At 46.7% G+C, this 11,032-nt stretch overlaps 1 protein-coding gene across 1 annotated transcript in view; it reads left to right on the top strand.

The window, feature by feature from the left end:
- Flt1 (fms related tyrosine kinase 1) overlaps positions 1-11,032 on the top strand; it is a 163,535-nt gene that overhangs the window by 127,702 nt on the left and 24,801 nt on the right. Inside the window, exons 18-20 of the mRNA XM_021162004.2 lie at positions 3,112-3,216; positions 6,857-6,970; positions 8,306-8,394. Of these exons, the coding sequence (XP_021017663.1) occupies positions 3,112-3,216; positions 6,857-6,970; positions 8,306-8,394 (308 nt within the window). The remainder of the gene's footprint in view (positions 1-3,111; positions 3,217-6,856; positions 6,971-8,305; positions 8,395-11,032) is intronic.

Here is an 11,032-nt window from a genome sequence, read left to right as displayed (position 1 = left end):
AAGAGAGAGAGAGAGAGAAAGAAGAAACATACAGACCGAGTGGTGATTTTAGCCGTGTCTTCTCTGTTGGCTACAATGTCCAGCCTTGTAGAAGGCACATTGGAGTTTTGCCTGCCTGTCCAGTTGGAGCTTGATGTTAGTATGATTGCTGAAATCAAGAGTGGGGAGTGGGGGTGGGGGGAACATGGACAACTTCCTGACTCCTTCCCAATTCCTTACTAACCCCGGGAGAGGATTCAACTTCCATAAACGTACAGGATGCTGTCTGACACAACAGAATACTTCTATTTGAAAGCAACGTGCAGGAGAAGTTGCCTAACATGGAAAAGCACACGGGAAGTTTGGGGCTGAGTAATCACCACAGCCAATAAGATCAGTTCCCTTGATTTCAAAAGAGCAGTGGCATTGGATTAGTTAGCTTTGGTCATGGAGGCCAGAGTAGCTAATAGAAACTTAGGAAGGGAAGAGATTCGTTGTTGTTGTTGCTTGATGATGATGATGATGATGGTGGTGGTGGTGGTGGTGGTGGTGGTGATGATGATGGTGGTGGTGGTGGTGGTAGTGGTGATGGTTTCAGGAGGTTCAGCCTGGCATTGTACTCAGCAAATCATCCTGATGTCAGAAGCCTGTGATCATGGCTGCTCCTTGCTTCATAGAAGACAGGAAACAGAGATAGGCAGACCAGGGCAATGGAGAACATACCCTCACAAAACCTCTCCTTGTGGCCTAAATCCTCCAGCTCAGACAACCTCTTAAAGTTTCTAGAGCCCCCCCCGACCCAAAATAGCAACCCCAGCTCTGGAGTAAGCTCTCATGCAATGCTTGAGTCTGTGGAGGACATTTCATATTGAAAACATAACAGGGGCCAAGCTCATGCTGCCCTGCCCTCTCCCAAGAGTGACAGGGACTCGTCACGGCCATTCCATTACCCTTGCATTGCATGACAGTGACCTAACACATTTCTGAACCTAGTGTGGGGCATTCCAGACAACGCTAAGAATTCCAGGGAAAGGGAATGTTGCGGCTAGGTCAAGTCCAGTGTGAACCAGTCTCACTGGAACTAGAACCAGGGATCTGAAGTCAGATTCCAATGCACGAGATGATCACAGAGCCTGCGAAAGCGTCATGTCGATTTATGGGGCAGCCCAGTGAGACCAACTTGTTCCCACTGATGGAAGCAGAACCCCCAAATGCCTGTTAACACAAAGTGTGGAATGTGCAGGGATGGCTGGGAAGGGATATGTAGGGGTGGAGAAAGGCCTTTGGAGTGTGTGGAGAGATTATCCCAGTGTTTCCTGGGCTCCAGATGCTTATCAGATGGCAGAATGTGGCTAAAGGACAACACTGTAATAACCCTCAACCAAAATATGCCATTTGTTTTGAAAGTCAGGAGACCCCCAAAGAACTCTCCCCTATCCAACTTGGATGCACACACAGCACTTTTGGGGGTCACTGTTTAAGCTTCTGTTTTAACTTAGAGTCCTTCTGGCTCAGACCATTTTACATGAAAGGATGTGTGACTGTGTCCCTGTCCCTGTTGCGTGCTCTGAGAAGAATCAGGTTCAGTAGTCACCAGCTGTACATGTCTGACTTTGGAAAGCCACGCCATCTCCTAGTATGGCCCTACTGAGGAGAGTGAGTCCCAGGAGACAACTCTCATCACTGAAACTGCCCGAATGCCTCACGGAGGGCAGTCAACTTGAAGCTGCAGCAAAACATAGTTGTGTATAAGTAGACAAGGGCTGAGACATGATCTGTGCTTTGTCACAAAGCCTACAAAAATATCTATCTATCTATCTATCTATCTATCTATCTATCTATCTATTCATCCAACCACACACAAACATGAGTATATATATATATATATATATATATATATATATATATATATATCCATCCATCCTTTGGGGGAAGGAACTAGAGAAAGGAAAGCTAATTAAATTAACTGAACGTTTATTAGCAGGGCAGTCTGAGGAAGGAGAGTGGAATGGAAAAGAAGGGTTAAATTAGCATTCTAACTGGCAGAATTCTTTTTTGGCCAATGGCATTCTATCCCCTACCCCATTACATCAGAGTACAGAAGAGTTGAAAGAAGTTGACTTTCATGGTCTACTCTTCTTTCTGCCTATAATGCTAAGGACAGCTGCTTTCTTATGTGGCTCTATTTAGCTTCCTAACTGTGCAAACGCGGGACCTAAATAGAAAAGAAACGCGGAATTCCAGAGAGATTCCACCTAAGAGGCTTTCAGCTCCCCGACCTCCAGTCCACAGGGCTCCCTAGTTGCTAACCTCCAGTCCTAACATGGCTCTCCATTCTGCTGTAACTGGACAGCGTCTCCTTTATACCAGTTATCACACCAAGGACTTGGCAGTTCAGACAGTGGCCTTCCCTTTTTGAGTCAAGTTGGCTCATCCAAGAGTGAGGAAAGCCATGGATTAATAGTTACTACAGCAAAACAGTACAGGCACCACAAAAGATACCCTGCTTTCTTACAGTTTTTGGTAATCACCTCTCTGGGGTTGAAGCAAATTGCTACCTATGTTTGATGGCTCATGTTCTGAAAACCACAAGGGCTTGTAATGGTTGTATACCCGTATAAGAACTACCAGGAAATGCTCTGGCCAGCACGGAAGTCTGAGAAACGACCAAGTGCTTATTCTTGAGATCCAAGGCATCGTCACACCAACAGTAGTCACCGACATATATCCATTTTACAGAGAACGTAGGGAATGACCTCAGTGACAAGAAAGAGGGCTTGAAACATCTTAGTCATGGAACAGAGAGACGCTCCCTGGGTTTGGTGTTTTCTCCCTCTGGGAGACTCTATGGCCAGTGGAAATGGCCACTTTCCTTCACTGAATGCTCTAGAAGCTTAGACCCATCTTGAAGGATGTGGTGGGGTGGGGGTGGGGTGCCCAGAGGCAGATGAATGAGTTCAGAGGAAGGGGCATCTTCCTTTGGGTTAGTGCTCCTTTGGGGTCACTCCATTCCAGAATCCCTTTCAAAGATGCGCACTTTGCGTAACACATGCAAGGCAGCATTTCCTTCCCAGAAAAGACTCAGACTCGCTGTTGGCTTTGCAAACAAACCAAGACCCTCTTCTATTGTAGGCAAATCGCTCGGAAGAGGGGCTTTTGGGAAAGTCGTTCAAGCCTCTGCATTTGGCATTAAGAAATCACCCACCTGCCGGACTGTGGCTGTGAAGATGTTGAAAGGTAGGTGTGCCATATGCCGGGGTCTGGCTGTCAATCACCTTTCACCTCTCTGCACCCTCCATGTCAGAGCAAGATTCATGTACCCCAGGAACACATGAGTTCTCTCTGCTTCAGCCAGGGCTTCTGTGTGCCTGGACTGTAGAGTCAGCTGTACTAGCTCAGAATAAACCTTGCCAATGGAACGACCCGGAACTGTCCATAGGAAAATGATCTTTGAACTAGAGCTATGGGTGGTTGTGAGGTAGGTGCCCAGAGTGGGTGCTGAGAACTGAACCCAGGTCCCCTAAGAGGGCAGCAAACACTCTTAACCACTGAGCCACCTTCCAGGCCCACACAGTATGCTTTTTATATTTTTTATAAGGAACCAGAAGAGAGGAGTTTAAAAGCTTCCACTGCAAACCAACAAACAAGGAGAAGGAAATGTTACTGAATTAGGTCACTACACATTATACATATACCCTGTAGTGTAGCATACACCGTAAATACCCACAGTTGTTACGCTCCCCTTGCCATAAGGAGTTTGCTTGGGAACAGACTACCCAGATGGGAGTGGGCATTTCTGTGAGAATGCCATCAGACCAGCACTGTCCTCTGAGGAGAAGTGACATCCGCGGGTCTTCTGCTGGGGAAAGAATCAGGCTGGACACCAACATCTTTTCGGCCAACTACCCTGTTGATGAGCAGTGTTATTCCCCAGTTGCAGACAGGAAAAGTGGCTCAGAAAGGCTTAGCCATCTAAGCTGCTGACCCCAGCTTTTTCTCCTTGCCAAAAAGGGATACCATCTTCAGGGACTGTTAAATGATAAGAGAGAAGTCTAACCTGAGATTGTTTCCAAGGCTGATCTCTTCTATGTAATCCAGAAATCATGTGTGATATCTATTTGTAAACTCAGGGCTGAATGGATGGCTCTGCAGTTAAGAGCACTGGCTGGATGCAGCTTCCGTTCCCAGCAGCCACATGGCCGCTTACAACTGCCTGTAATGCCAATTCCAGGGGATCCGAGGCTCTCTTCGGGCCTCCACGGGCATCAGACACACACACACTGCACATATATACATGCAGGCAAATGATCATATACATAAAATAAGAGTAAATTAATCCGTATAAAGGCATCTTCCTTCCACTGTCAGCATTGACAGAAAAAAGATTTCCATAACACCCTCGCCCTAGAATTCTGTCAGTAGAATAAAAACTATCCCCCAAACTTTCTTGCTTAAAGTAGCTTACATTCTGTTCCAGGGAAAGTAGAAAAAAAAAAACATGATGCCAAGCAAAGGGCATAGTCAAAAGCTCTTTCAGTGTGTCCCTGAGCATAGCCTTAAACTTTCTGGAGTTTTGGGAAAACTGTCCGTTTGGGAAAAAAAATGTCCAAAATGAGAAAACTAATCACGCTGTTTATTTATCCAAAAATATTTGTCGAGCAGACACTGTAAGCCAGTCCTACCCCACTGGGGCTTTGAGTTTATCTGGTTATTATTAAAAAAATTCCATCTTAATAAAATAACATATCAATATCTACTACAATATTAAGTGCACACACCTTTGACCCACTTCCAGGACTGTGTTCCACAGAAACCTTTGCCTTTGAGCACACTCACACTGGGATGTTCTGGTGTTTGTAATAGAAAAAAAAAGAGAAAAGAGAAAGAGAAAGAGAGAGAGAGAGGGAGGGAGGGAGGGAGGGAGGAAGGAAGGAAGGAAGGAAGGAAGGAAGGAAGGAAGGAAGGAAGGAAGGAAGGAAGGAAGGAAGGAAGGAAGGAAGGATGAAGAGGGGCAGGGGAGATAGCTTGGTCTATGAAGTGTTTAACGTACAACCATAAGGATCTGAGTTCAAGTCCATGAAGCTCCAGACCACAGAGAGACCCTGTCTCAAAGTACATGGTGTGCACAGATCCTGAGGAATGACACCTGGGTTTGTCCTCTGGCATGCACATACACACACAGACACAGGACCTGCCTGGACGAGCCACACAGAGACAGACACACAGACAGAGAGACACCCAACTGAAGACTATACATGTCAGAAGAAACACATCCGTCCATTAAAAGGAATGAAAAGAGGGCTGGAGAGATGACTAAGAGGAGACAAGCCCTTCTTGTCCTTGTCCTTGAGGACGAGTTGAATTCCCAGCATTCACATAAAAGAAAAATAAATAAAGCAGGATGAGAAGAATCTGATATAAAAAGGGGGAGTGAATCAATGTGTGTGCACATGTCTGCGTGTGTGCGCGTCTGCGTGTGTGAGCATCTGCATGTGTGTGTGTGTGTGTGTGTGAGAGAGAGAGAGAGAGAGAGAGAGAGGAAAGTCAGAGGATCATTTGCAAGAGTCAGTCCTTTTCTTCCACACATGGGTTCTGGGGATCGAACTCAAGTCACCAGGCTTAGCAGCAAGCTCCTTCCTCACTGAGCCACTGAGCTAGCCCTCGGTGGGTATTTTTAAGTACATATGGAAGGGTCTGAAGCTCACATTGTTGGCCATGGCTGCTTCGAGGAAGCAGATTGGAGTGACTTGCGCTTTTTACTCTAACACCTCAGACTCCTTACGCTGACTTTCGATCTCTTATTATTTGTCTTTTCCGGTGCTGAAAAGCTTTGCACACGCTAGAGCTGGGCTCTGCCACTGTGCTGTAACCACCTGCGTGCACATATCTGCAGACATGTACACATACACATGCACGGGTGAACATATACATGCGTGCACACACGCCCCTTCACTGATCTCCATACTCATACTGTTGGAATATTTTACAGAAATACTTTTTAGTATCTTTTAAAAAAAAACAACTAAGATTATGAATACCTCAAAAATGAATGATAGGAAAGAGAGCAGGCGGGACTCAGTCTAGAATCTAGACTGTTGGTTCTTGGACTGGTACAGATCATCCCCAAGAGTGAAGTTAAAGGGGGGTCGGGGGATGTTAAGGACACTTGCTGCTCTTGTAGAGGACCCAGGTTCCATTCCCAATGCCTACATGGTGGCTCACAACCATGTATAACTCCAGTGCTGAGGGTCCTGGCTGGTGCCCTTTTCTGGTCTCCACAGACACCAGGCACACACATGGTGCAAGCACAAGGCTATACACATTTTTTAAAAAGAAGCTGGAAAACACAAATCCTTGTTGCCTGAGATAGCCCTTGCATTCCAGGCGTGAAGGTGGCTAAAGAGAAAATAACACGGTTCCAAGGTGTTACATAAGCAGTTAGCCTGACATCGTAGAGGCCCCCAACCTCCTTCCTTCCTGGTGACTCCCTAGAAAGGAGACTGAGAGGGAAGGTGTGGGTGGGCCCCCTGCCTGCAGGGCTCTTGCCTCACCTGCTTTTGCTAGAAGGGAGGCTTCTGGAAAGCCGAGGACGTGAGGTGCCAGTTCTGAGTCAGCACATTGTCGGCACAGCCAGGTCCACCAGAAGGAAACGTCCGGTGACTAACCCCATCCACACGGCGGGCCTCAGTGCAGTGCAAAGGATGTTGGCTCAGGCAGAGTGGGAGGAATAAAAACAGTCTGGCTGGTGACTTGGCCTTTCGCAGAATGTGGGGAAGTTAATGAAGCAAGGACAAACAAGGGTGGCAGGCACGCGGCCTCCAGTGCGGAAGCAGCCCCATTGTCCCAGAGCCCTGACTTTTCCTTGCTTCTCACACAGAGGGGGCCACAGCCAGTGAGTACAAAGCTCTGATGACTGAACTCAAGATCTTGACCCACATCGGCCATCATCTGAATGTGGTTAACCTCCTGGGAGCCTGCACGAAGCAAGGAGGTAAAGGAGACGGAGGAGGCCTGCGCCATCTGTCTTGCTGAAAGGGGAGCTCTCTCTACTCACAAGACTTATTCCCTCACCCCGCCCCCAGAGAATGGCCACCCAGTCCTTCATCATTAGAAAGCCACTCCATTTTAGATATTCTAGGTCAAATGGAGGGCCTTTTCTCTCAGGATGACTGGGGGAGTTGAACATGAGATGGTAAAGGTTTAAGAGGCTACACACCACCGTGCATGGTGGCACACAACTTTAATCCCAGCACTCAGGAGGTAGAGGCAGGTGGATTTCTGAGTTCGAGGCCAGCCGGGTCTACAAAGTGAGTTCAAGGACAGCCAGAGCTATACAGAGAAACCCTGTCTCAAAAAACCAAAAAAAAAAAAAAAAAAAAACCAAGAGGCTACATACCCCCTGCAGCTTCCCAGCAATCACACAGGGTGGCTGTAACATAGGAAATAACCAGAGGGGCCCTCCTTTCTGACCAGCTCTCAAGACAGGTAACAGGAACATGGCTGGGCTATAAACTGTTGAGCCCAGTATGCCCTTGCTGGTCTCTCTTCCCCTGGGGCAAGGGTTCACACTTGGGTGTAGGTGTGAACGGATGCTCAAGTCATACCAGTGGCACCAAGGAGTTGTACAATAAATGGTCTTCAGTTTCCCAACATGAAGCAGGGGTGGAGGAGCATGGGGAAGAAAAAAAGGGAGCCAATGGAAGGAGACGCTAAGGGCTGGGAGGCCAGAAAGAGTCCTCATGAACCAGACAAGTTCCCCATAGCGCCTAACCTTGCATAAGTCGAGCGCCTGCCCCAGTGACAGCATTCTGCCTCCCTCAACCTTGTACCTTTGAGATGTGAGCCTCCAAGGCTGGGCATCTGAGCCCCAGCCAAACCTGCTCCTTGGTGGGGAGACCCCAGCTCTAGAAACAACTTCCTTTCTGGAACCCTGAGGGATGAGGGGGTGCTTTCCTTCCCCCCAAACTGTTTTCACTGCAGAAGGGTAGGAAGAGGGCAGTAGCCTCTGTGCTCAGCATGGCTTGCTCTCTTTGAATCATCGGGGTTGGGGAAGAAGAGAAAAGGAGTATTTTGTTTGTTGACATTTAAATATCTGTGTTCATAAAACTTTATTGGAAGAGGGCCATGTTCTCGGTTATATTAACAAGGCGGGTTTTCGTGCCACAGAGGCTGAATCGAGGTCTTGACTCATGGCCTCTAGTCTCAGGTGCACTCTCGGGCCCTACCCATATAAAACCAGGTTGGTTTGAGGTTTCGAGGGCTGACCGGAAGCTGTCGAACGGCTGTCTGACCTGGTGTGGTTAAGCATGTGTTGTTTGGGCTGCAGGGCCTCTGATGGTGATCGTGGAATACTGCAAATACGGAAACCTGTCCAACTACCTCAAGAGCAAACGTGACTTATTCTGTCTCAACAAGGTAAGGATACACCCTGGTCTCTCTCTGTGGCTGTGGCTTATGGGTCCTGACCAGGGTTCATCTCTGAAGGAAGACAGGGCAGGAATGTAAGCAAGGACAACAGAGGAACACTGCTTGCAGCCTCATTTGCCCTGGCTTGCTTAGTCACCTTTCTTCTATGGCTCAGGACCACCTGCCTAGGGATTGTGCCGCCCACTGTGAACAGGCCTTCTACATCAATCAATAGTCAAAAGAAAAAAAATCCCTCCACAGACATACCCACAGGCCACAGTGAGGAAGAGAACGCCTCAGTTAAGGTTCTCTCTTCTTAGGTGACTCTAGTTCATTTGTGTCACATTGACAAAAACTAGCCAGGCCTGGATTTTAAAGGTAGGGCTGTTTTTAATGGCAGCACTTGTGTATGTTTGTGTGTGTGTGTTTGCACACATATGTGTAGGTGCACTTTACCCATGTGTGAATCCCAGAAGTTGACATGGGGATGTCTTCCTCAGCTGCCTCTCCACCTTAGTTTTTTTGAGACGAGGCATCTCACTGAACCTAGAGCTTGCCAGTTCCTCTAGAGTGACTTGCCAACGAGCCTCTGGGACCCAGCTTCCTCATTCTGCCCTACCTCGAAAGGTTTTGTGTAGATGCCAGGGATCTGAACAGAGGTCCTCATCCTTGCACGAGATTTTATGCACTTGTTCCTCAAAGCCATACCTGTGACTATACGACAACATAGCTTCACTCATCAGAGAAACTAAAGGCACAAACAACTGAATGGTTTCCATAGTTACCAATAGATCAGTGATGGACTACAACAGGAAATCATGTGTGCTTAATCTAGTGCTCTCCCTCTTCTATTTCATTATTGTGGTTGTTGTGTATTTGCATGTGTATGTGTGTATATGCATGTTGTGTGTGTGCATATAGTATAAATATATTACATATGTATATATAATATATATACATATATGTGTGTGTTGCGTTTATATATGTGTGTGTGTGTGTTGTGTGTATATGTGTTTGTGTGCAGTGTATGTGTATATATGCAGGTTGTGTGTATGAATGTGTGTGGTGTGTATGTGTGGTACATGTGTTTATATGTGTGTGTTGTGTGTGTGTATATATGTACACACATGTGTGTGTCTGTGTTGTGTGTATGTCTGTGAGTGTATATGTACATTGTATGTGTCTCTGTGTATGTGTGTGAATGCACATGTGTGGTTTGTGCACAGAGGCCAGAGGAAGATACTGGAGTCTTGCTCTGTCAATCTCTTCCTTACTCCCTCAAGCCTGGGTCTCTCGCTGAACCTGGAGCTAGGCTGGCAGCTAGCAAGCTCCAACCATCCTTCTGCCTCCACTTCACATAGCACTTGAGTTACAGGTGTGCCAAACCACTCTGCAGCTTAACTGCTGTTTTCGGCAGGAGTGGAGTTTGAGTTCCTCTGCTTTCCCAGGGAGGCCCTGACTTGCTGCGTCATTCCATATGAAACACACACACAACACACACATACACACACATATACCACATACACACACTACATATACACACACTACATATACACACACCACATACACACACACTACATATACACACACTACATATACACACACCACATACACACACACCACATACACACACACACCACATATACACACACCACATACATACACATACATACACACACACCACATATACACATACCACATACACACACATACATACACATACACACACTTCAAACACATACACACACTACATACACATATCACATACACACATACCACACACACCACGTACACACACATACATACACACACACCACATATACACATACCACATACACATACATACACGCATACATACACACACTACATACACACACCACATACACACATATACACATACACATACACCATACACTACATACACACACCACATACACACATAATCACACACCACATATACACTTATCACATACACACACATATATGCACATACACACACCACATATACACATACCACATACACACACACCGCATACACACACACTAAACATATACACACACACAGAGAGAACAAACAAACAAACACACAAGAATACTGGGAGGACACATAGTCTTTCAGGAAACGCCAGCTCTAAAGAAGAAGCCATGGATTCAAGCACTGTGATATGCTTTGTGGTCCCACTGCTGTCCCTCTCTGGGCTGAATTGGCCAGGGAGACAGTGACTGACAGTGTTAGCCAGTCACCAGCAGCTGGGAGGCGCACATTGGAGGCAAACTCTCTGGCTCCACAACCAGATTTTCCAGGTTTAAATTCCAAGTCTCCTCTCATAAAACCTGGCCTTGAACAAATTAGTCAGTCTCTTTAGGCTTCAGTTCCTTGTATTCAGTGGCGCTAATAATAGAACCCAGGATGAGACCGTTGGGAAAATGAGACTCTTCCCTTAAGCATCTAGTTGTCCCCTTTTGTCAATTTTCATCCACAAGGATGTTGAAGGATGGGGTGTAGATCAGTGGGGGAGTTCTTATTTGTCACGAGTGAGGCCCTGTGTCTGTCCCCTCCCCTGCATTAGAAAGGCAGAGACAGAGAGAATCAGAGACACACACAGAGAGAGAGAGAGAGAGAGAGAGAGAGAGAGAGAGAGAGAGA

The sequence above is a fragment of the Mus caroli genome, chromosome 5 (genome assembly GCF_900094665.2).
Source record: "Mus caroli chromosome 5, CAROLI_EIJ_v1.1, whole genome shotgun sequence".
NCBI classification, from domain to species: domain Eukaryota; kingdom Metazoa; phylum Chordata; class Mammalia; order Rodentia; family Muridae; genus Mus; species Mus caroli.
Note: the sequence above shows the minus strand (reverse complement) of the source record. Positions and strands in the feature narration are given on the sequence as shown.